General features: G+C 40.9%; 1 protein-coding gene across 1 annotated transcript in view; it reads left to right on the forward strand.

Moving 5' to 3' along the window:
• FAT2 (FAT atypical cadherin 2) overlaps window positions 1–26,297 on the forward strand; it is a 94,775-nt gene extending 68,478 nt beyond the window's left edge. Inside the window, exons 10-24 of the mRNA XM_073567931.1 lie at window positions 962–5,008; window positions 5,302–5,498; window positions 7,282–7,435; window positions 10,028–10,261; window positions 10,482–10,868; window positions 11,949–12,163; window positions 13,204–13,341; window positions 14,293–14,436; window positions 14,762–14,959; window positions 15,440–16,247; window positions 16,430–16,575; window positions 21,470–21,872; window positions 21,963–22,116; window positions 22,403–22,959; window positions 25,173–26,297. Coding sequence (XP_073424032.1) covers window positions 962–5,008; window positions 5,302–5,498; window positions 7,282–7,435; window positions 10,028–10,261; window positions 10,482–10,868; window positions 11,949–12,163; window positions 13,204–13,341; window positions 14,293–14,436; window positions 14,762–14,959; window positions 15,440–16,247; window positions 16,430–16,575; window positions 21,470–21,872; window positions 21,963–22,116; window positions 22,403–22,959; window positions 25,173–25,633 — 8,243 coding nt within the window. The 3' untranslated portion in view covers window positions 25,634–26,297. The remainder of the gene's footprint in view (window positions 1–961; window positions 5,009–5,301; window positions 5,499–7,281; window positions 7,436–10,027; window positions 10,262–10,481; window positions 10,869–11,948; window positions 12,164–13,203; window positions 13,342–14,292; window positions 14,437–14,761; window positions 14,960–15,439; window positions 16,248–16,429; window positions 16,576–21,469; window positions 21,873–21,962; window positions 22,117–22,402; window positions 22,960–25,172) is intronic.
• The last annotated feature ends 820 nt before the right edge of the window (window positions 26,298–27,117 follow it).

The raw sequence follows: 27,117 nt of genomic DNA on the forward strand, positions 1-27,117 counted from the left end.
GTACATGGGCATAGTACCATACACAGGCACAGCACCATTCATGGGAACAGCACCGTACATGGGCATAGTACCATACACAGGCACAGCACCATTCATGGGAACAGCACCATACACGGAAACAGCACCATACACTGGATAAACATCATGCACGGGAACAGAACCATACACGGGCACAGCACCATACACAGGCATAGCACTATACACGGGAACAGTACCATACACAGGCACAGCACAACACACTGGCACAGTACCATTCACAAGTGTGGTTTTGTCTGGGACTGCATACTTAAACTGGCTATCAAATAGAGTGAAATTCTCTTGTATCCCCATCAGTGCCATAAACAATGAATGGAGCAGCAATGCTGATATGTGATCACCATTCCATTCAAATGTAAGACACAGGCCCCCACTTTAACGATTGAAGGAGGGGGAAAGCCAAACAATGAAGCAATATAATAGATGATAGTTTTCATTTTTGCAAAAGCCCAAAGCTGAACATATGGATGTCACTCTGCCTGGTATTGCAAAAAACTTAAAGGGATTTTCCGTTGTTAAATAATTTTATTCTATTGACTTGGGAAGGTTGAAAATATCAAAAGCTGCTATTTTCACAGATTGCTGTGCTACTGTAGCCTGTCTGCAGCTGTCATTGTTTTTTTATTGACAAGCTGTAGTGATGATGTCATGACTATAGCCGAGTGATTGGCTGCAGTGGTCTCATTTGGTGTAATTATATCACCACTGCATCTTGTCAACAAAGAACAGAGCAGCGGCAGAGAGGAATAAGGTTGTGGATTGTGTGATATGTTTTTGTGAGGTCCATATGTATGAACCATAATTGAATGGAGGTGACATTCAACAGCCATGGAAAAGGGTGGTGCTGTTTCTAGAAATCAAAAAAGAACTTTTTTTTGTCATACCAACTGTAGAAATTTGACATTTTTTTGTTTTGGTTTGACAGGTAACAATGAAGGATATTTTCATATTGATGAATCTTCAGGTCTGATCACCCTCGCAAAACCACTGCAGCAATCTACAAAAAGCCAAATTTCCTTGAGCACTCTAGCAGTAGATCAGGGCACACCACAACTTCAGGACGTAGCCTCGGTCATCCTAAAAGTCAAAGCTTCTGATGCATCACCACCCAAATTTATCTCTACAGAACACGTGGTGGAGATAAGTGAATCAGTGCCTGTTGGATCTTTTGTCACTATGGTGTCTGCAACCAGCTGCTCCTCCATCAATTACGACATCAAAGACGGGAACAAGGAAGAAGTGTTCTACATCAATTGCTATTCGGGAATTATCACTACTCAAAAAAAATTGGATTTTGAAACAACCTCATCTTACCAGCTCAAGATACGCAGTTATAGCTCCCTTGGATTTTCCAGCGACACAACAGTCTTTATATATGTCATCGATGAGAATGACAACGCCCCGATCTTCTCACGAACCTCTTACTTGGCTCAAGTCAGTGAAGATGCTCCAGTTGGAACCATGGTGACCCATTTGGACCTTACTCCTCTAATCATTCATGCTACTGATAATGACACAGAGTTGAATGCTTTGTTGAGTTACCAAATCCTAGACCCTGAAATGCAGAAATACTTTAGGGTCAATCCAAGTATGGGAACGATATTTACAGCGGCAGAACTTGATTACGAACAGACTACACAGTTTACTTTCTATGTACATGTATATGATTCAGGAAATCCAACTTTGTACGCCTCTCAGCCAACCAATATTACCATCCAAGTCACTGACGTCAACGATTTCCCACCTCAGTTCCAACAAGACGTGTATGAACTCAATGTATGCTCACCAGTTTATACCCATATGCAGCTCCTGAATTTGTCTGCCGAAGATAAAGATTCCAAGGTGGAGTACAGTATCTTAAAAGGCAACACAGACAAAACCTTCTCCATTGATCCCAACACTGGTCTCCTTGTTGTAAATGATTCTTCCCACTTGAACTCTTACCATGAACTCTCAGTAAAAGCTTGGGATGGGATGTTCCAAAATACCGCAATAGTAAAGATTAACGTGACTGAGATGCAAACAACCAACCTAAAATTTGATAAGCCGTTATATACAGTAAATGTTACTGAAAATGATCCTCGCATCTTGGATTTAATGGTGGTAGATGTGGTCGGAAGCCAAATAAATGAGCCGGTTTATTTCTCCATTCTTACTTGCACAGAACAGTTCCAGATAGGTGCATCTTCTGGACTTCTCCAAACCAAAGGCTTGGGGTTTGACAGAGAGTATCAGGACAAATATGATGTGATGGTGGAAGTAAAAGACAGTAGAAATCCACCTCGATTATCTCAAAGTAAGATTGAGGTGTATATAGAAGACATCAATGACAATGCTCCAGTATTCATGAACACTCCATATTACGTAGCTGTGGAGGATGACCTAGAACCTGGAGATGTTATTTTCCAAGTGTCCGCTAAAGATAAAGATTATGGAAGAAATAGTGAACTGTCATACCAGTTGAAAGAAGATTTCAAATATTTTCGGATTGATCCTTCGATTGGAGATATCATTCTGAAACAACCCTTTGACTATGAAGCATTAAATCAGTATGTTCTGAAAGTGATTGTCAGAGATCACGGTAAAACTGTGTTGCAAGCCGAAGAAGAGGTAGTCATCATTGTCAGAAACAAATCTAACCCAATTTTTCAAAGTCTGTACTACAGGGTTACCGTGCCAGAAAATGTACCAACTTACACTCCCATACTGCACATCCAGGCTCGGAGTCCCGAAGGCTTTCGTGTAATTTACAATATTGTTGAGAATGAGGCCCTTAGTCTATTTAGCATAGACTTTAAGACAGGGTCACTAAGCGTTTCTGGGCAGTTGGACTTCGAGACGAAAGCCAGTCATCTGATAACTGTAAGAGCTACAGACTCAGCCTTGGGTCACTTTTCAGAAGCAAAGGTCTCAGTTAATGTGGAGGACATAAACGACCACTCACCCATCTTCTCACAGTCAGTTTACACCGGCCATGTCATGGAAAAACTACCTCCTTACAAAGCCGTAATTCAACTTCTAGCTTCAGATCAAGACTCAGGAAAAAACCAAGAGGTCTCATATCACATTATAGGAAATGACACAGATGGATCTCATGAATTCTTCCACATAAACCACAAAACGGGTGAAATCTCTACCGCCCAAGAGCTGGATTATGAAACCACCCGTCAGTTTCAACTCAAAGTGAGGGCTACAGATAATGGTGTTCCTCCTCTGTACTCAGATGCTCTGGTTATCATAAATGTTACTGATGTGAACGACAACCCTCCAAAATTCAGGCAAGAGAAATATGAGGCCAAAGTAAGCGAAATGGCCAACTGTGGACATATTGTTGTTAAAGTCCAAGCTCTTGACATGGATAATATTGATGCTGGAAAGCTGGAATATCTGATCCTTTCTGGTAATCACCATCGACATTTCACCATAAACAAGGCATCAGGAGTTATATCCCTCTCGAACCTATGTCGGAGCAGTTTAAATGTCTCTTACCATTTACAAGTCTCAGCCTCAGATGGTGTCTACAGGGATATTGTACCAGTATATGTCAATATCACCCATGCAAATAAGCATACGCCGGTCTTCCAACAAGATTCGTACGAGGTAGAACTTGCCGAAAATGCAGAAATTGGGACAACTGTGGTTGAAGTCATAGCAAACGATTCTGATGAAGGACTTTACGGGACTGTGAATTATACTATAATAAATAAGCTGGCTTTGGAAATGTTTTCAATAGATAATACAGGACATATTGCAACTTTAAGAAAATTGGATAGAGAGAACGCAACGGAAAGATTCATAGCTATTAAAGTCATGGCCACGGATGGAGGTGGAAGGGCTTCATTCTGTACAGTAAAAATAATTCTCACTGACGAGAATGACAATGCTCCGGTGTTCATAGCAAATGAATATGTATTATCTGTCCAATCTAATCTAAGTAATGGAATGCCCATTATTCAGGTGGTGGCTTATGACGCTGATGAAGGACAAAATGCTGATGTCACATACTCTATAGATAAATATGATGAAGATCTGGTTCAGATTAATCCCTACAATGGTACTATCATAGCCAAGAGAAGTCTTTTTGGATTGGAAAATAAAGATATTAGCTTTACAGTTATAGCAAAGGATGGGGCACCACCCAACTGGAGTACATTGGTACCTGTTCATCTTCACGTTGTGCCAACAGAGGTCAATTTACCCAAATTTACAGAACCACTGTATAGTTTTTCAGCATCGGAAGATCTGCCTACAGGTACTGAATTAGGTTTGGTGAAAGCAATGGCTGCAGAACCAATCGTCTATAGCCTGGTTGAAGGAACGACTCCAGAAAGTAACAAAGATGGGGTGTTTAGTTTAGATAAGCACACGGGAGCAGTGATCATGAAGAAAGGTGTAGACCATGAGACAACCAAATGGTACCATATAGATGTTCAGGCCAACTGCCCTCACTTGGGGAAAGACTTGGTGAGTTTAGTCTCAGTCAGCATTCAAGTGAAGGACATTAATGACAATCAACCTGTTTTTGAAGCAGATGTCTACCGAGCTTCATTAATGGAAAATTTGCCTGCAGGAACCACTGTAATACAAGTTACTGCCAATGACCAGGACACTGGCTATGATGGAATAGTGGTTTACAGTCTGAAAGGAGATAATAGCGTGATCCATACATTCTTTACCATCGATACTAACAATGGTTGGATCACAACCCTTAAGGAGCTTGACTGCGAGAATCAAGAGGTCTACCGTTTTTACGTGGTGGCATCAGATCTAGGCAAAAAAATACGTCTTTCTTCAGAAGCACTCGTAGAGGTCACCGTCACTGATGATAATGATAACCCTCCAAGGTTCACCTCTCAAGTCTACAGGGGATCTGTAGCTGAAAATAGCCAACCAGGACAGGTCATCTCAACTATCAAGACAGGGGACATTGATATAACCGAAAGCAACAGGAAAGTCACATGTTACATTACAGGTAAGTTAGATTTCCATAATATACAGGTATGTCTTCCCTTACCTTTCCTCTTGGCTCTAGATGCCCAAGTGGAGCGAAACATCACCTGTAATGGCCAACAAAGTAATTTAATCTGGTCATCTCGCGTCACTCATGTTGAGTCTATTAAGCCAAGAGGAAAAGTGAAAAAAAACGTGTAGACCTTCTAAAGATTATGACTGTAATCCGTGGGCTTCATAGCCTCATGCAGCTTCTTTACATGACATCAGTGGAGATAGAAGTCATCAATGGAAAATATAATGTTCTGTTGACAGATGGAGACCCCTATGGCCTCTTCAGCATCAATGAAGTTGGGAACCAGTGGGTGATTTTATCTAAAAGCTCCTTGGACAGGGAAGAGACAGAGAGACATTTTTTGAGAGTGACGGCTTCTGATGGGAAATTCCAGGCGACTACTGATGTGGAAATCACTGTGTTGGACCTCAATGATAATATTCCGGATTGTCAGCAGGTAAGTGGTCAATAAATATGTGTTGTGAAAGTTAATAAAGCAATACAAAACTTGTATATTTCTATAATTTTGGTAAATTTTGAATAAGACTTTTCTTTTTTATTTACTTTCAGTTTTATAATTTTTATATAAACTTTTGCTTTTTTGAGACAAAAAGAAGAGTGAAGCCTAAAGGCAGGAATAACATAATGCTGATATTTTGTGAAGAAGGCCTTTTCCACAATTTGGCAATTGATTAGCCACAAAAAAAACTGCTAAATAAATTGTATTTACCATACGTTACATTAATAAGGACATGTCATTTGCTATAAAAAATTTTTTTACTTTACCCAGTGTAAATGCCTCTGTTCTCCTGAATCCGGAGTTGTTTCTCTTTTGTTCCTGCTCCTCTCCATTCCTAAGATATGGCCCCTTCTTCTCTTTATATATCTAGCCTTTTTTTAATCAAGTGGGCGTAGTCCTCAAGTCTTCTCTATTCATGTGTTCCTGAAGACCACGCCCAGTTGGATAAAAATAATAGATTTATATATAGGGGAGAGGGATCATATCTCAGGAACGGAGAGGAGCAGGAAAAAAAGAAAACCCACGCCGGATTCAGGAGAACAGCGGCATTTACACCAGGTAAAAAATATATATATTTGTGGGAAGCGATAGGTTCTCTATAAAGGGTGACTGGTGTTTATTTTTTTCCCCATAAATCAATAGTAAATGAAAGAAGCTTTAAATCTATTTTATTTCAGAGACATGACTCTTTCTCCACTTATCAGACTCCTCTTCTCCTCTCCTTGCCATTTGTGATGATCAGTTCAATGAAGCTGATTTAACCCTTTACTTAGGGACGAGAGTAGAGATGCAGACAATTTAATTTTATGGAAAAGGGATAGAGAAGAATAAGAAAAGAGTTCGAAAGAGACAGTGATACACACAGAGACACTGCTGCTTCTATTAATTTTTGTATCTCTGCACAGTGCTGGATTCACAGCTACATTGCTTAGCTCTTCTGAATAATGTCTTTTATTCCATGTCTGAAGATAGTATAGAGAAATGAGAAATGGGGGAGCAGGAACCCCGTGTGTCTCTTTGTACTATATATAGGAAAGATCATACCAACTACTCTCCACCCACTAGCTGACAAGTAGTGATGGAGCCTTAGTATAGCACCGCACAAAAATTCGAAGAACACTAAAAAGAAAATCCATGACACTGTTGGCATAATATGGTGCATCAATTTTGCTCTTACAGTTCTATAAGCCTCAACAGTATGGATGACACCATAATGTAGTGTTGGCCCAAAAATGTATTTTTCACACATCTGTTCCTGGACTTTGGGGACAGTTGTGCAGTGGACTATGGCCTATACGTAGAAGTGTACATGATTCAAATGAGGAAGGTTTCTGAAAGATAGCAGTCTGCCACGTCTCTGTGATGCAACATTTTTCATAACTCTTAAGATAAGAAGAACCAGCACATTTTTGTTTTGGCGGATTCCAAAAATTGCAGATGAAAGGGGCTGTCAACGTGAGTTGCTCGTTCACCCTGATAATAGGCCGCTGCATCTTGATCCATGTCTTGTTGGATTGCACGGAGAACCTGGCTGAATCGTTCTTTTTCCCCTCTGTAAGTAGGAGATACCTAGTCCCTGCTCAGCTAGAAATAACAGCACATTACAGAACAGACGCTCTTATTCAGCTTTGTTTAGGATTTCACATTCCTGAAACGGTTGAATTGCTTCCATGGAGAATCAAGAAAAAAAAAAAAGCTAAGATAATTCTCTTTTTATCAGATGCTTTATACAGCAAAAGTAGCTGAAGATGCCCCTCCTGGTGTATTTATCCTCAAGATATCAGCCAGAGATTCTGACATAGGTAACAACGCCATGATCACATACGGACTCTATGGACTTGGAGATGATCAGTTCCGACTGGACCAATATACTGGTAGGTTTTTACCGAAAACCATTGCTCTGTGATTTTACTGTATAGGCACCCACATTCCCACATTTATGGAATCTCTTATTTGCAGTTTAAGCACTTTTACATAACATAAGGCAGCTATATATACAGTCATGGCCGAAAGTATTGGCACCCTTGAAATTGTTCCAGAAAATCAAATATTTCTCACAGAAAATTATTGCTATTACACACGTTTTGCTATACACATTTTTATTTCCTGTGTGGGTATTAGAACAACACAAAAAAACAGAGGAAAAAAGGCAAATTGGACATAATTTCACAAAAAAAGCACAAAAATGGGTTGTGCAAAATTGTTGGCACCCACAACTTAATATTTGGTTGCACACCCTTTGGAATAAATAAATGCAATCAATCGCTTTCTATAACCATCCACAAGCTTCTTACACCTCTTACCTGGAATTTTGGACCACTCTTCTTTTGCAAACTGCTCCAGGTCTGTCATATGTGAAGGCTTCTTCTCCTAACAGCAATTTTAAGATCTCTCCACAGGTGATCAATGGGATTTAGATCCAGACTCATTGCTGGTCACTTCAGAACTCTACAGCACTTTGTTTCCATGCATTTCTGGGTGCTTTTAGAAGTATGTCTTGAGTCATTGTCTTACTGGGAGACCAATGACTTAGGACACAAACCCAGCTTTCTGACACTGGGCACTACATTGCTACCCAAAATCCTTTGGTAATCTTCAGATTTCATGATGCCTTGCACACAATTAAGACACACAGTAAAACAACCCCAAAACATATTTGAACCACCACCATATTTGACTGTAGCCACTGTGTTCTTTGCTTTGTAGGCCTCATTCCACTTTTGATAAACAGTAGAATGATGTGCTTTACCAAAAAGCTCTATCTTTGTCTCATATATCTACAGGACACTTTCCCAGAAAGATTTTGTCGAACTCACGTGCATTTTGGCAAACTAGCTTTTTTTTATGTCTCTGAGTCAGCAGTCCTCCTGGGGGTCTCCTGAATTAGCATTTCATTTCATTTAAATGTCGAGAGATAGTTTACGCTGATACTGATGTACCTTGAGCCTGCAGGACAGCTTGAATTTCTTTGGAACTTGATTAGGGCTGCATATCAACCACCTGGACTATCCTGCGTTGCAACCTTTCATCAATTTTTCTCTGCTTTCACGCCCAATCAGATTAGCTGCAGTTCCATGGGTTGTAAACTTCTCTATTAAGTTGTGCCACAGTGACAAAGGAATATCAAGATTTCTGGAGATGCACTTGTAACCTTGAGATTGTTGATATTTTTCAACAATTTTAGTTCTCAAGTTCTTAGACAGTTCTCTTCTCCTCTTTCTGTTCTCCATGCTTAGTATGGCACACACAGACACACAGTGCAAAGATTTAGCCAGCTCCTCCCCTTTTTATCTGGTTTCAGGTGTGATATTGCCTACACCTGTTACTTGCCACAGGTGAGTTTGAACAAGCATCACATGCTTGAACCAAAGTTGTTTACCCACAATTTTCAAAAGCGGACACCAATTTTGTCTGGGCATTTGGGGGTTGTGTGAAATTATGTCCAGTTTACCTTTCTTTCTGTTTTTTTTTTGGAAATGAATATATGTATAACATAGCATGTGTAATTGCAATAATTTTCTGGGAGAAATAATTCATTTTTTTGGAACAATTTCAGCCATGACTGTATATTAGATGATTGTTGAATCTAAATGTGTATATGGTGTTCCAAGTCTTCCCAACAACAGAAGTTGTGGAAAAAGGGACCAGCCATGATAGACTTCAACATGGCCAATTCTTTGTTTTGGCGGGACAACTATCTACATGTCCAAAATTTTCAGACACAAATTTGGAACATCTATAATCTATAAGGGCGTTCTTGGATAAGTAGGGGGCATTACTGGACAAGGTTTGTCCCTATTTCCCCAATAGAAATGTTGGGAAGCATGCATCCATTGTCTATGCATCTAAAGTCCTGATGTTGGAAGAAAGAAGGATCAGACATATTGGATTTCGGCAAGTTTAATCCTTTTAGTCTCGTGAGCGATAAGTCACCACCAAAACTCTGAACCAGTAGGCAAGTTTTGAAAGGTTTGCGGGAGATAGCTTTGGCCAACAGATATCTAAGGTGTATGTCGACCTTTGAGCTAGCCATTTACTTAAAAAAAAAGTAAGCCGAATACACAGTTGTTGATGGAGTTGGGACAATGTCTGGACATGGTTATTCCTTTCTCCCTATTTAAAGAAACACAAAAAACATGCAGACATGGTCAAAAACTATTCAATGTTTGGGTCTCATTGCATATACCCCTACAAATTTAGAGACTGAAGATGGTCTTCACAATGATGATCCCATTCAGTTCAGTGTCGAAAAGGCGGTGGTGCTTATCTGGAAACATACCAGAGAACCGTGGTCCTTGCAATTGTTGTCCTACCTAACAATTAGTTAGGGTCTCCGCAGACGAACCCCATGATCCGCAAATCCTAGAAATATGTTATCACTTGCTATTATTGGAATAGTCTATTTAATATCTGTTTTACATTTTTTAGACTGGTATAACCATTTAATGTTTCATCACATCCACCAGGTGAGCTTACAACGTTGGCTCCACTGGACAGAGAGAAGAAACCTTCTTACCACATGATTGCAAAGGCCACAGATGGGGGAGGACTATCGTGTCAAGCAGACGTAGTCTTATATTTAGAAGACGTTAACGATAATAGCCCCGCGTTCTCCATGGACCACTACTCCGTCACTGTCTTTGATAACACTACTTTGAAGACTCCTGTTGCAGTGGTTTTTGCAAAAGATCCTGATGAAGGTAATAGAAGATAATTATGACACTCTACTTGACAGTCAAAATAAAAATGTCGATGGACGAATAGTAAAATGGGATTCAATTAAAACTGGTTGACTTACCAAAAGGAATTTGATTGAATAATTTTTCTTTGTCTTTGTGTGAGGGCATCATCATGGGAAGGGCATCCTTTGGGCATTCTTCATAGCGAGAATAAAATTGTTCTGTTGGTTTTGTACTTTAGGTTTCAATTCTGAAGTTCAATATTCCCTCAAAAACTCTGCCAATGGACTATTCGCAGTAGACGAAAACACCGGAGTGATCCATCTTGAAAAGCCTCTAGAAAACATGGAAGACCAAGTGATTGAGTTGATCATCTGTGCCACAGACCGTGGTTTGCCCCGTCCACTTTCAACATGTCAACCCATTTCAGTATCTGTAGTGTCTTTGAGTTATTACCGGTCGGTTTTCGGAAACCCTGAAAAAATTATATTGGTGCCGGAAAACGAGGTTATAGGATCAGAGCTCTTGAATCTGTCAGAGTTGACTCAAGACTTGGATGGCAAATCAAAGATCACTTATGAAATCTTGAGTGGGAATGAAAATGGGATATTCCTTCTGCATGATACAGGTACTGGTCTCTATTTTTAGAAGTTTAGATTTACATGACTACAGAAAATTAGGTCAAATTAGTGGGAAGACAAGTTGCTTTGGCACCCCGGGCACCAACGTTGGAAAATTCTTCAATCCCTACAGGCATAATTTCCTTGTTGCAAACTAGGAAAACCAGTAGTTTATGCTTTAGTCTCGTCTTATTTCTGGTAAAACTAGGAACAATCAGTCATGAAAAGCTTTGAATTCTTTGTCTACTTAGAAAACAATTCTGTGCATAATAACCTAAGGGAAGACAAAACATACTTGTACTTAAAGGGAATCTGTCTTAGGTTTTTGCTATGTAATCTGAGAGCAGCACGATGAAGGGGACAATACCCTGATTCCAGCAATGTATCACTTACTGGGGGTTGCTTGTTGTTGTTTCGATAAAATCACTATTTGAGCAGGAGTTTATCACTAGGGAACTAGATGTGTCATGCCATGTAGTCCTCCTGCGCTATGTAACCCCGCCCCCATCACTGATTGTGCATAGACAGAAAGCTGGCAATCAGTGGTGCTGGCGGGGTTATATAGAGCTCAGCATTCAGAGAACTAGATCTGTAGTAGAGAAAGCAGTGATTTTATCAAAACTGCAGCAAGCAGCCCAGCAAGTGATACATCACTTTAATCATGGTCTCTGTCCCTACTTCGTGCTGCGCCAAGATTACATAATATAACTTGGTGACAGATTCCCTTTAAAGGGGCTAGTGGCTGTTTTTTTCCCATTATTACCACCACGTGTTTTCATGAGCTGTGTGCATGCAGCTATAAGTGTAATCACTGGACTGGAGGTAAGGTGTAATATCACACACCACCCACTTACAATAGTGGCGCAGTTTCTAAAAGAAAGCAGTGATTTTAATCTGATTTCATAAACTTTTTTTTACTGCTAAATTAATAATATCTAACCTAGCGTTCCCAATTCTTCTTGACCTAGATGATCCATCCTGGATCCCAATTTGTGGAGACATTATTTACTTTTTCCATTTGCTTCAGGTTTCATTCAGATACGTGTAACTTATTGTTGGGTTTCAAAAACTTTTGATTTTGATCGCAGGCAAGTTATATCTGAACAAAAAGTTGGATTATGAATCTCAGCATCAGTTCTACCTGTCAGTCGAAGGCACAAGGGCGAGTTCTCCACCCCTGAGTGACGTCACGGTCCTTGTGGTCAACATCACCGATGTAAATGACAACAAGCCCATCTTCAGCCTGGAGGAGTATGAGACCGAAATCCGAGAGGATGCTGTTGTGGGCGATCTAATTGTGATGGTGAATAAGATCATTCTTCAATTTTACTATGCACTATTAAATAGCTGCGGGCCGTCAAGATGTTATTCCTCTTGGGTTCTCAGCTATGGTTCTTTACAAGGACTTACAATTTTGTGGTATAATAAAAATAACTTCCCACTCAACTTATAACGTTCTTAAACAAATGAAGTTTTATTTATGCAGTCTGCAAAAATGTTGCGGCCTAACAAGGCCTTCATCAGTCCTACTGCTAGAAATTATGGTGGAAGGGTAAAGAGTAGAGCGTTATGTAGGCTCCTGTTTTACTGGGATTAGAAAGTATGCTGTCCAGCTCCCTGTTGCGTTTGGTCTGTGTGCCTATATAACAGGCCCATATGAGGCATTGGTGATCAGTGGTTGAGAACATCGGGCAGGACGCGGTGATCTTATACTGTTGACGAGGTCTTAGAGACTTTTTATTACCACCAACGAACAACCATTCTTCTGACTGATGAAATGTAATTCATTGGTCCACCTTTATCTAATGTGTATGGAGACCTTATGTCTACGGTTACATCACTTTTTGGCCGATGATCAGCACTGACTGAGTCATTGACTGAAAAAAATCTGACACCGTTGACGAGGTCTGAGAGACTTTTTATTACCACCATTGAACAACCGTTCTTCTGACCGATGAAACGTCATCATCGGTCCACCTTTATCTAATGTGCATGGAGACCTTATGATTATGGTTGTCCAACAAGTGATCATTATTGTTCAAAAAACTAGTCGAGCATGTTGGACTTTTTTCATCTGAAGATCAGAGCTGGCTGCATCATCTAACAAGGTTGAGGAGGCCTGAAATGCTTTTTTCACCACTGACAATTAACCAACATGAGGTCATTCATTGGTCCACCTTTATCTATTGTGTGTGGTGGCCTTATCGCTAGAATGATTACAGCACGAGATGGGTATGTTGATATTGCAGGAGACAGTGACCTGACATGTTCTTTTCATGTCAGTAAGAGTAATGCTATGTATGTGTTTTTTTCCCATTGGTTAAATTTTCTTACCTCCTATAGGTATCGGCTGCCGATTTGGATGGACCAAGCAACAATAAGGTCACCTTCCAAATTGTGAGAGGGGACCCTATGGGCCACTTTTCAATACACCCCGAGCGAGGAGACCTAAGGGTTTTAAGTCGACTAGATAGAGAGAAGGTGAGATCTTCTGTACAAGGTGGTTGAGCTTGTCTCGCAGACTTTGAAAGTCCCACATCTTGAGTAAAATGCACCGAAACATTCAGGACATGTCTGATTCTGTTCTTCCGGCTATTTTTAGGGTTTGATTCAAAATGTTATGTGAGGTTTTAACTTTGATGTGTGTCCTGTTCTGGTTAATTTACTCTTCACATGCTATGCTGCCTGTATAATGTACGTCTTATCACATTGAAGCATCTTGTTCCACGTACTAATCTGTGTCAGTATAAGGCACCTTGCGCTTCATTTTTGAGAGATGGCTCTTCCATACATCATATTGAATTATTGGAAATTAGACCTGGCAAATTCGAACAATCTGATATTTTGCGCGAATCGCCAAATATTCTGACTACTACAATTAACAAGATTGCATTAGCCATAGAAGGCTCACATGACCGTGGGCGCGATCGGGTGCCCTTTAATGCCAGGCAGCTATCCCATTACATAGTATAGCACAGCCTATCATATTCTATATAAAAACCAAAGCAGGGAATGAAGCGCTGCAACAATTTTGGGGTGAATCTTTTTAGTGACAGCACATCTAGCAATAGAGATAGGGTGAAAAAAATAAAAAATCTCTAAATAAACTGTACAGATATTGTGAGTGACAAGTCAAGAAAGAAAAACCATTACCATTTTTAGCCAAAGCCATAACGTTTGGGGTCACTTTGCCATTATTAACCCTGTGTTTGTGAGAGTAAAATGAGTTGAACACAGTATTTGGAGTCTTCAAAGTGTTCAAATGTCTTCTCAGGGCAATTGGAGTAATTAGTTTTAGGAAAAAAAATGACTAAGACTACCAAGCTCGAAAGATTTGATGATCTCTAAATGTCTTCTTCTCCGGGAGACCACTGAATATGTAAATCTGTTCCTTTCCATGACACATGTTTCTATGTTCCTCATCTTTACCAGAAATCCAAATATTCCCTTGCGGTGCGAGCCACAGACAACGGTGTCCCATCTCTCTTCAGTGAAGGACTCGTCCATGTCCACGTACTGGATGTGAATGACAACCCTCCCATGTTTTTACAGTCCAACTATAGTCTGGTGCTTCAGGTACGGGTCACGATTGAGTATGTGTGAGTAGAGATGAGCGAATTTGTTTGGATTTTGGCCCCGAATCTGATTTTGACATATTCAAGCCATATTCGAACACTATTCGTGCTGAATGTATGTCTTATGATCGGTTCTGAATATATTTGGTAATTTCTACTCCCATTGACTCTAATGACGTTCGACTGTGTTCGACGAATATTGCAAAATATTCGATTCCGATCGTATTTGGAACCGAATCTGAACAAATTTGCTCATCTCTATGTGTGAGCTTCTTCATCAACGCTTCAATATTTCTCTTAATCGACTTTTCACGTCATTTCCTCAGAATGGATCTCCAGCCGGTACTAGTGTTATGACACTTATAGTCATCGATAAGGATTCTCCTAAGCATGGACCACCCTTCAATTTCCGAATCCTTAAAGGAAATGAGGACAATGTATTTCATATTAGCCAAGATGGGCTCCTGTCTACAACGTCTATTCTCACCAAAAGTGTGAGGGAAAAGTATGTGCTAAAGATCCAGGTAAGAATGGGTGCTTCATATTAGAAAATATGATTAACCACAATGTCCTTCAAGTGGAAAAACTAGAAGTATCAGACAATAATAAAATATACAAGCCTGGAATCCAAACATAGTGCCCAATTGCTTAAAAGGACCTGGAGACACCATGTTTTAGAGCAAAATGAGCTGAGAAGATTGAAATATATTTTGTAGTAAAAGATTCACTTTAGGTTTAGGAGTCCAAACTAAGGCTTAGTAGGTGACCAGGATCAACTGAATCAAATCCCAAGACTTCTTTTTCTTGAATCTCATTCTAATAGAAAACAAGTAATGTGTCCATCCCTCATGGTCTATATTGACTATGAAATGCCAATAGGGGTATAAAGGTATATAAAATCATGTGATCTTGCTACCTGTCAACTTGGAAATAAAAATGTATCGACGGCTTGGGTTCTCTAAAATAGCGCTAGCCCCCACTTATTTCTAATTATTATTTTGTAGGTTACGGACAGTGGCACTCCGCACCTCTCCTCATCCACATTTATCAGTATTCAAGTCATTGACCAGAGCCGACACTCGCCAACGGTGCTGCCATTAGAGATCTTCATCACCAGTAGTGAGGTGTCTTTCCATGGCAGTGTTTTGGGCAAGCTTCATGCCACAGACCAGGATCCTCATGACACATTGATGTACAGGTTGGCCGAAGAGGAAATGAGAAAAGGCCTCTTCTCTGTAGGAATAACAGATGGCAAAGTGATAGCGCTTGAAAGTCTTCAACAAGGACATTACTTCTTCAACGTCACAGTCAGCGATGGGACATTTTCAACCACAGCTTCGGTACATATCTACGTATGGTGCTTTAGTGACGAAGCTCTCCAGCAAGCATTGGTTCTACGTTTCAGAAAACTATCCCCGGAGGACTTCATAGGTGACCACTGGAGAAGTTTCCAAAGATTTCTTGGGAACCTTCTAACTATGGACCGCCAACAGATTCAGATGGCCAGTCTACAGAAGAACGAGGAGTCTTCTTCTTTGGACCTTGTATTGGTGACTGGGACGGGTTCCAGCTCAATTAGAAGTCCTCAAATTCTTTCTGAGAAAATCAATGCTGCCAGGCGTGAGCTGGACCAGACTGTGGGGCTGCACATGGACAACATATTTTACCTGCCCTGTCATGGAGCTCAATGCAAAAGTCGTACCTGCCATGAAGTGATAAAACTGGACCAGTCAGTATTATCTTCTTACAGCACTGCCCGTCTCAGCGTTATTACACCACAGCACAGTCTACAACAAGTCTGCACGTGCAACAGTAAGTCCCTTATTGTAGGTGTGTCTTTACGTGAGAGGGCTTTCTTCATTCCTATGAAATTATTTTGGTTTCTCTTTGTCAAGAAGGACTAGAAAAATGTCAAAGTCTTCAGCCTACATGTTCGACTATCTGATAACATCTAAAGTTCTAAACATCTAATCATCCAAATCTTTTATCATTAGGTACAGCCTCAAGATTTGATGGGCAAAGCTTTTTCCATTATCGTCAAGACATCTCCAGAGAATGGAAGATCAAGCTACGGCTTAAGACCCATCAACCCCAATTTGTTGTGTTGCATATTAATGGTTCTGCCTCTTCTCTGCTGGAGGTAAGCTACAAAAGTGGAAAAGATTCATGGATGTATGTCGAAAAGTATTACGAAATAAACTTTTTTTTATCGTAAGGTTAACTAGTTATGGAGCACTTATCTCTATCTTCGACGTTTACAACAGGTCCATGGGAAATCAGACATGTCGGAGACCTCTAGAGTGAGGCCACCCGACTTCATCCAACTGAGTTTAAGTCTAGAAAGGAAAGAAATGGTAGAACATTTCAGAACCTAACCCCTGGGAACCTTTCCATTCCTTAGTAACTTAAATATTGGCGCTCAAGCATGCCCATCACCGCTCCATGCAGCTCCATGATAGTTAAGGAACCAGCCAAGAGACAAGTGCTAGTAGACCATGCTCTTCACCTCCTGTCCACCAAGAGCTGTCATCCAAGTTCTTTCATGACTCCCATAGAGTTGTACAGAGAAGTAGTGGGCATGCTCTATCCCCAGTTCATACAAATCCAGTTGATAGGAGGTTTTTTGGTGGTATTTTTCTTGTATGTACCGTATTTATCTTACTCCTATTAATATGTAATATAATAACATTTTTACCGACATTTGTGAAACCATTTAGTATCACTATCTATAAGATTATGTAGTATATACAGGTTAAGGCTCCGTTCACACATCCAGTCATCATCTGTCTGTAATATTTAAAAAAAGGATGCCTTATTAAAGAAGCAAAAACGAATGCAAAATGGAAACCAAAGTTTAAATTTTTGGATGGGTATGTCCTTAGGGTTGTCCATCTTTTGGTGTGCTTTTTTTTTTTTACTTAAACGTATGTATTTGGGGCTAAAAATCTTTTAGGCAATAATAATAATGATAATAATAATAATATAAATAATAAATTGAGTTTCTTAAAAAAAAAAAAATTCGCTAATAGGTTTTTACGTGTTTTTTGTTTCCCCTGCACATTCAGCATTAATGTGGTGATAAATCAGCACATAAAACGATAACTATTTCTCCATCAGACCATCATAAGCAGGCTCACTGATGGGATCCCGGGTAAACTCTTTCTGCAGCCGGCAATAGACAGTGTAACGCAGAGACCATAAAAGGCAAATGGTGCAAAATTTGCAATGAAACCCAATTGCAAAAAATTATATTGAGCCCAAAAAACATGCCTTTAAGTAAAAGTAAAAATTGTCCCAAAAAGTGGATGTAAGCACCCTGAAAAAAAATGTATAAGTTTAAAATCTGTTTTCGATCTGTTTTTAACAGATCCGGTTTTCCTACAGATCCGTTAACAGATGACACAATGGATGAACATCGGATATGATCCGTTTCCCAGTTCCTATCCATTTTTGTGACCGGACAGAGAAACAAAAAAAGTTGCGCTGATAATGATTTTTTTTATAGCGGCTAGAAAGGAAGCAAATATAAAAAATAATATGACTTTTTTTGTCCCCCTTCAGATAAATGTGTCCTGTACTGGATGGTTTTATTTCTGTTTTTATGATCAAAACGGATCCAAAAAAGGGAAATAATGTGTGAACAGAGCCTTAGCAGACATCAGCTTCATGATGGAAGATTATTAGATCTTTTATTTACTCCAGTTAGGGCATTCATAGACATGTGAGCCCTGTCGGGGCCAGGTCATTAATCTCTTGCGCAGGTGGCAGAGGATAGTTGGGGTTTTTCAGGCCCCTGTAATCTCATGCCCAGTCCTCCTCCGCTGTTATAGTAGCCGACGTTACACGTGCCAAATTCCTGCTATAACAGGATGCCAAGTTTTCAATACCAATCTTTCAGCGTCCATTGTGCAGCTGCAGAGAAGCTTCTCCAAAACAGAACCCCACTAATCTTTTACACCTTCTTTAAAGGGGTTTTTTCCAGGAATAGAAAAAAAAAGTGTTTTTTTTTCTAGAAACAGTGCCACACTTGTTAACAGGTTGTGTCTGGTATTGCAGTTAGTGATGAGTGAACGGGCTCGGATAAGGTGTTATCTGAGTATGCTCGGATGCTGATCGGGTGTCTTCGGCGTGCTTGAAAAACATGTCTGAGTCTTTCCAAAATGCTTTAAAAAAATCTTCAAAACTGCATCAGCAAATAAAAAAAACTCCTCCAAAAACTCCCCCACAAAGGAGGTTTTCTTAAACGAGTTTCCATGAGAAAACTTAAGGCTACGTGCACACCTAAGACTTTTTTACTGAGTTTTCGGAGCAGAAACTGAGTGGAAACCTTCCAAGTTTCTCAGGAGGATTTGGAGAGTTTCCGCACAGTTTCTGCTCCAAAAACTCCTGAAAAAGAAGCCTCCGTCTGAACACGTACTAAGGGTATGTGCACACAACCTCTTTTTCAGGTGGATTCCATCTAAAAAAAAGCGCTAAAAAAAATGTTGAAACAATGAACATAATGCCCAGCATTTTCGTGAACTGTCTTCATCTTGGAAAAGTGGCTATTTGTATTCACGTACTCTAAGAGATAGCTTCTACCCCATTCCTGTTGCTCGCCTTTGAACCCTCTCAAACGCTGTTTTTTTACTAGGTAGATCTCAACATTGGACTCCATATTCGAGATATGCTCCTGAAAGGGATTTATAAACGGGTCATATTACATTGAGAATACATTTAACTTTTTTTACATACCCTAAAATGTTTTTTTGCTTTTGCAGCTGCTGCTTGACATTGAGCGCTGCTGCTTGACATTGAGCGCTGCTGCTTGACATTGAGCGCTGCTGCTGAGCTTTCTTGGAACCAGAACACACAAGTCCTTCTTAGTTTTTTTCCTATTTAATATACATATCCACCATACTACGGCTTAGGTACAAGCATTACAATTCATCCTGCCCGCTGTTGACGTTTTTATAGTTACGACACAAGACATAATGTGACCAGGAAGGATGTATGGATGAGCAGGCAGCTTTGCCCAGAGGCATCCTGATCCCGACGCGTCTCCACTTGCCCAGATGTCTTCTTAGCTAGAATTCTTGTCCTTTTTTTTGAAACATGGGAAAGTGAAGACTTCATGATTTTGCAGGAGACGAGACTTATCCCTGCAGAATCTCGTACGATGGTGGCGGCCATATCAGAACTGTCAATCATTATTACATCTGCAACCAGTCCCTGATCTGCTGCCAAACCAACGAGTAGGAGACTCCCGAGTTCATGCACCTCAGGCGGCAGCAGCGGGGGCTGGCATCGTCTCTGATCGCTACAAGAGAAAACAAGTTCTGGGTGTTTTTGACATTTTGTAACTGATAAAATAAAATTAGTTTCAAAATTTGTCCGTAAACGTGTGCGCCGCCGCCGGACTCGCTGTTCTGGTCTCTGCTTGCTAAGTGCTTGAAGATTTGGCACCTGGTCTGAGTAGTAATTAAGACGGCTCACTTACTCCCAGAATCTGTGCGTGTCCTTGAAGAAGTCATTATTCAGTTACACAATCACTTCAGTTATCAAAGCCAATCGCCACGCTGGAAGTGGCGCAAAGGGTTTATGACTGCCCCCTGCTGGTCACTCTGGGTACTGCTCGTTAATTAAATAGCGGCATTTGCTATGAGTAGACACTTAGCTTCAATTAATATAATTAAGAGATTGTTTTACTGTATGACAGGGTGCCAATGCCGCCGGCACTGCCATTGCGTTCAGACCTGAAAGCCAGACACGTTTTTTGTCTTGGCAAGATTTTTTTTTCTTTTTACTATTTCCGAGCTGCATTTGCCCTAAGATTATCTGTGATTCATTATGTGATGGCACATTACTGGGATATCTCATCACCTTATGATTGGTGGAGATGAGACTTCTTAGACCTGTACTGTCTTTCACCTGGTGTGCAGGGTACGGGCAGCGCAGCCCCATGCAAGTAAAATGAAGCCGCTGCAGTTCCCAACAAAGCCAAGAGAGTCAATAGTCAGAAAAAACGAACTGCAAAAATTAATCCTGCTGCCGCTTTACTCTTACGGTCGATAAGGATCGAGTTCAGACCAGATAGAGTTCAGACCATTACTGATCCCAGCAATATGCCACCACCTAATCAGAATACCCCTTTAAAGTGAATGTCCGCCTTGTTTTATTGCTGAGTTCATTGTAGAAGCCGTATGCATTAGGCTCGTAAGCTCCTCCTAGTGGTGGCTGCAAGAAAACCAAAATATTGTCAATTACTGAAGATCTATCACTTGCCATAAATATGTTATTTCTTTACCTGGTGTAAACGCCGCTGTTCTCCTGAATCCGACGATGTCTTTCTTTTGTTCCTGCGCCTCTCCGTTCCTGAGATATGGCCCTTCAAGCCTGTGTATAAATCTAGTAATTTAAGCCAATGGGGTGTGGTCCTCAAGAAGACTCCCCCCCAGAAAAGAATCGAGGATCAGCCCACTTGGCTAACAAGACCAGATTTATACACAATGATGAAAGGGCCGTATCTCAGGAATGGAGAGGAGCAGGAGCAAAAGAAAGACAACGCCGGATTCAGAAGAACAGCGGCATTTACACCAGGTATAAAAATAGCATGTGTATGGCAAATGGCCGGTCCTCTTTAAAGGGGTTGTCTCATGAAAAAAACACCTGTCCAAGTGCTATAGTAGATCACATGGGAGTCATAATAAGGTCCCCCCCGTTAGGAGGCCCTTCCTTGAGTCAGATCGGAGAGCTGTTTGCCAGGGATGTCAAGAGAGCAACCCTCCCCCTGGCGATCAGCTGATCACCCCAGGGGCTGTGTCCTGCATTCCCATCTCTGATGATACTGCCCCTTTAACGCTCATTAGTACAACTAGATCCATTTAGACTAAAACAATAAAATGGTTTCATTGGGTTGTGTTTCACATTAAAGAAGGATTTTTCGGTCTTAAATAATGAAAATACAGTTGGGCAGTATCGTCTTGTCACATATGAGTATATGACCTATTGCTATGTAATCGGTTCTATTTTTTTTTTCTTTTACCCTTTCACAGCTTGATAATGGTTATCTACATTATAAGCATCTCTGCCAAGGAACTATCACCCGCAATCTGCCACTGAAGTCACAAGTAAATGATGGGGCTTTTCATACCATTATGCTAGAGGTAACAAGTGCCAAAGTCAAACTGCATGTGGATGGTGTGGACATGGAGCAACCGCTACCACCATGCACTGGGCAGACATCTCACCTGATCGTTGGTGGCCTCATTCTAGAAGACCGCGTCTCTCAGGGATTTCAGGGCTGTATGGACGACATAATCATTAATGGGCAAACAACGGCAAGCCTGGGACCAACTCTTCATCAGAAAGGCATAATGCCCTGCTGTGAACAAGCCCATGCCTGTAGCCAAGAGCCGTGTGCCAGTGGCAGGATGTGCGTAGACTTGGTCAATGGTGGTAAGTCCTTAACTGAACGGCTACGAAAACTTGCCTGATCAGTGGCTTGGTATGCAAATATATATACTTATATGCCCCTTATTCCTCCAGGATATTCATGCCTTTGTCATTCTCCATTTATGGGTCCAAAATGCGATGTGGATGTAGACCCATGTTCCACATCTACCTGCATGCAAGGTAGAACGTGCACACCCATGTCCAATGGCTTCACCTGCAGGTGTCCTCCGGGATATGAGGGTGAGAGGTGAGTATCCAGCACTATTTTATACTAGATTAGGTAGCTTTTATCAGTAGGGTGATGCCCTGGAGAATTGGGACTAAGGTTTGGCTATCAAAGGTGGCTTCATCCAGATTTTTCACTTTGGGTGTGGATGTCAACTCAAGAATTCTTGAAAGTAGAGGGCTAACAAGCGTTATGTCAAGTACTCTGGTCTTAGGTGGTTAAGGTTGTGATGGAACCAATCCCAGAAGTGGTTCCCTTTGCTAGCCATTTTGAATTCAGCAATTATAATTATCCTTTCTTCTTGCAGATGTCACGTTGCGGTGAGAAGCTGTCAAGATGGTTCCTGTGGACCGGCTGACCTCTGCACACCCAGCAGCATGTGCAACTGCAGTGACGTTAATGGTGGGCAGCTGTGTGCCGAGGAGGATATGCCCGGAAAAGATAAAAGATCTCTTATCTCTGGAGCTCAGGAGATCGTTGAGATCCTAGGAGGGGTCCTTGCAGTCCTGTTCCTAGTTGGGCTTTTCGTCATTTTCAGAAAACGTATTTGCAGACGAGCCAGTAGCCATAAAGCTGCTCCACAAGAAGATCCAGACATGAAGCAATATATATCCAGAGACATCGGAGTGGGCACCCAAGGGGCACCCATGGAGCTTAACCTTCTCAATTCTGTACCTCGGAATCAGTTGGATGCTGAAGGTCAGTCAAGGAGAAACAATGTTCCAGAGCTACTTATCTTCTGTAAACCGCCGGGGACCCGGGGTCCGGCCATCTGCAGTGTGGCACCTAATCTACCTCCAGCACCTCCGTCCAGTTCCGACAATGAGTCCATTGCCAAGAACAACTGGGATTGTGAAGAGAGCAGTAAGTGTTTCTTCTATCTTCTCAGACGCCAAGCTCCACCAGATAGTAGAAAAAAGAGTAGGCAGTAGCTCAAGCTAAGGTCCATTCACACTGACCTAAAGATAGGGTCACCGAGAACATCAATGTGTAATCTGTATAATGAATGGATAAAAAGGGGTAAAAAGGGGGTCCTAAATTGGGAACCCCAGTCTATAATATCCATGTTGTCTAATGTTGCAGCTAGAAGGAACCAATACATGAGACAGAGCTGTAGATTGGCTTTCTTGGGGCAAAGACCCAGATCGTAGACATGCAAGTTAGTCAAGAATATACTGTACCTATTAAAGCCGTTGCCACCACGTTTTTCAGCCTCTTAATATATTCCTAATAAGCTCAGTATACCCAAAGACAGCGGCGTATACCTTAAAAAAAAGTTTGGAAATGTCCAGCGAGCACCGAGAGGTCCAATGGGCCTCTTCTGACCATGCTCAGTGCCTTCTCTGCCTTTTAATGCCACCCTTCCACCCATGAATAACGTGGAGGATGTCTTCTACTTCACCCACAAAGCCGGCAAAGCCATCAATCATAGATGGAGGAGCAGTGTTACAAGAGTGGGCACCAAGCATGGTCCTGAAATTCCCGTCAGAACGCTTGGTGTACATTAGGATACAGCACTTTCAAAGGGAAATGACGCTACCTGGGGGATATAGTGGGCATTTTAGAGATGTGTTAAAGGGACACTGTCACCAGATTTGTGCCACATTCTGAGAGCATCATAATGTAGTGACAGATACCCTGATTCCAATTATGTGTCACTTACTGGGCTGCTTGCTGTAGTTTTGATATAACCACTGTCATCAGCAGGAGATTATCACCAGAGGATTAGCAAACCTGCTGCCATGTAGTCTTCCATATTCATGAGAGCTGTACAACCCACCCCCACCTATGTACAGTGTACACAGAAAGCAGCCAATCAGTGGTGTGGGCGGAGTTATACAGAGCTCAGCATTCTGAGAACTGCTAGATCTGTAACAGTGATTTTAATCAAAACTGTATGCAGCCATATGAGTGACACATCACTGGAATCAAGGTCTCTGCTCCTTCATCATGCTGTTCTTAGATGGGATAGCAAAATCCTAGTGTCAGATTCATTTTCAAAGGCTGAAAAACATGGTGCCAATGGCTTTTATAAGGAAAATTTGATGACAGGTTCCCTTTAAAGAATCAAACTTAGCTCATCAAGGGGATTTCATGGACTACAATATTAAAGGCTTAACAATACTGAATCAGTGCGAGTCCATCAGTAATCGACTATCTATACTTGATTAGCAGGCAAAGCTGTGTCTGTACTTTGTATTACAGTGAATAGTGCTGTGCTGTAATACCAGACACAGCCACTAGTAACAGTATGGAGCTATAAATGGACACTCTGGAGGAGCACCACACATTATTGAAGCTGCTGATCCTTAGGGGTGCCAGAAGTCAGACCCCCACCAATTTAATATTGATGAACTATCCTAAAAATTAGTAATCCATTTTTTACATCCTAGAAAACCCCTTTATCTCTGGATAGAAGCTGGTTTTCCCCAGACATTACACTTTTTCTAAACTTTCATAAAGAGTCCCTTTAAAGAAATGCCATTCTGCTAGAAGGCAGTACTGCGAGTCGGAGACTTGTGATGTTACTGACCCCTTGTGGCCGGTGTGAGTGACAGCAGCAAAGATGCTACTTGCTGTCACTCGCTTCAGTCAGAGGCCTGGAATTCCCTGCAGTGTACCTACATGTTTTTGATTGACAGCCCTTACACTCTGTAAGCTCCAGGAATGCCGGAGTAATTTCGCTACCTTTGTTTGTCGGCTCTGGGAGTGGAAGGCTATGACATTATCACACGTTCTAGCTTTACCCTTTGTGACAAGTAGTCTAATGAATGCGATTTTTTTTTCCCCATTCAGTAAGAAGAACTAGGTCTGTTATTTGATATAGCATACGATCTTTTCCAGATATGCCCGATATGTTAATGGAGGATGTAAAACTGCACAACTGGGCAAATCTGCCATTTCTAAAGCTGGGTGACAAAACCCGTTAAAACCATAATTCCGATCATATTGGTTTTCACTTCGTTTTTGCACAATATATCTAAGAAGTGACTAAATATAATTTTTACTCAGTTGATATAAGAAAACAACTTGGACATTATCCCCCTTCTTATACTGTTTTTCTTCTTATGTTCCAGTGTATGCAGGAGAATCATCATTTTGGCAGTCCGGCTATAACCCTGTGGAAATACAGAGATATCCACAATCAAAACCCTCAACCGCACCTCCTATCCCACCTCTTCCAAGACAACCAGAGCAGGAGCCCTTATTTGGTGGGTTCCCATTTCCTTTGGAAACAAGCAACAGGAGAGCCCCAATTTCTCCCTGTTATAGCAACCGCAACCTGGATGACTTTCTTCCACAACCATCTACTTGTAATGACCAATACACTGCCATCAGCTATTATCCCTCACAACTCATGCAGCCTAAAGGCTTAACTTACCCTACCGAGAATGGAGTCCAACGTCTTAACGTACGACTGAGCGTGGCACAGCCCTCTTATGCTGACTGTAGTGTCCCACCAATGACCAATTCAACTTTCCGGGCTCCAGATCTGGCAGAAAGTGACTATGGTAGCTGTGAAGAAGTTATGTTTTAAAACTGACCAGTCATTGGTTATAAGAAAATGGAGTTGGAGAAGGTCAAGAGAAGACCTAGAGAAAAACAAAGAAAAGAGGCCATACACAAGATTGCTACCGTAAGACTAGATGATTTAGGCATTCTGCAGAAATAAATTGGGAACCGCCATGGGGTTCTCATCTGTGCCATCATCAGAAAGAATATGTTTAAGCATCTTGACCTTATGTAATGCTTCATTCAGTTTGTGGAATAAAGGATCTATGGAAGAGGGTAATATCTTCAAATAAGATTGCACAGAACTCAAATATTCCTATAACATGCTGAGCATGAAACATTTAAGTCCTGGTGACACTAAAAAGCCTCACGGCACACAGTATTATTACCTCTGGCAGGGAAATTGGTTGTGAGCCCTTTGAAGGTGACCACACCTTAAAGTTTTTTTTTAGCAAAAAGAAACAATTTTTGGAAATCAGTGAATCTCATGACTAAGACATATACTGCTGTCACCAGGGAGTATACAAATATTACAACAGTGATACGGCAAGTTATGTATATTGTGTATGCTGCCATTGAGGGTAATGGGCACTTCTATTCCCTCCATAAATGTATTATATTGTTATATTGTATGTTTTTGTGTATATAGCTGTATTTTTAAAAACATTAAAATCTAATTTTTTTATAAATACCGTTCTTCTTTTAATGAAAATATATAATCTTGTCCTAAAGGATCATGCACCTGGTACAAAGACATGAGGTCTCATGCAAACAGCTGTTTTACAACTTAGCAAAAACATTTTTGTGTATACGTTTACATTAGAGATAAAACCGCTGTGCCGTATTTTTCTAATCTGGTTTGGTTCATCGGGATTCATGTGATCGAGCTTGATAAGTGTGTCCAGACCAACGAAGAACACAAGAATCGGGGAAGTCTCAGTAATTTAGTATCACAGGACCTGGATCATTTGAATTATCTCAATGATATTCTGATTAAAACAAAGGTACACACAGTGATGTCACAGAACATCTATAAAGAAAGCAGTGATGTCATAGAACTAATGGACATGAACATAATGGTAGAGATAATTAATAATGTATGAGGCTAATAATAGCCATGATTTAGGGAATTCTGGAAAAAAGGGAAGACCTCCTGAAAGATGGCAAATTTCCCCAGCAGCGGCAAAACAAGTACTTCCAGGTTTATTGTGCGTGACAACGAGACTTCCGGAAGGTTTATCGTGTGTGATATCGAGACTTCCAGAAGGTTTATTGTGTGATATCGAGACTTCCAGGTTTATTGTGCATGATATTGAGACTTCCAGAAAGTCTATTGTGTGTGATATCAAGACTTCCAGAAGGTTTATTGTACGTGATATCGAGACTCCCAGAAGGTTTATTGTGTGATATCGAGACTTTCAGGTTTATTGTGTGTGATAACGAGACTTCCAGAAGGTTTATTGTGCATGATATCGAGACTTCCAGAAGGTTTATTGTGTGCAATATCGA

The sequence above is a fragment of the Dendrobates tinctorius genome, unplaced genomic scaffold (genome assembly GCF_039654945.1).
Source record: "Dendrobates tinctorius isolate UK_male_01 unplaced genomic scaffold, ASM3965494v1 ptg000020l, whole genome shotgun sequence".
Classification (NCBI taxonomy): domain Eukaryota; kingdom Metazoa; phylum Chordata; class Amphibia; order Anura; family Dendrobatidae; genus Dendrobates; species Dendrobates tinctorius.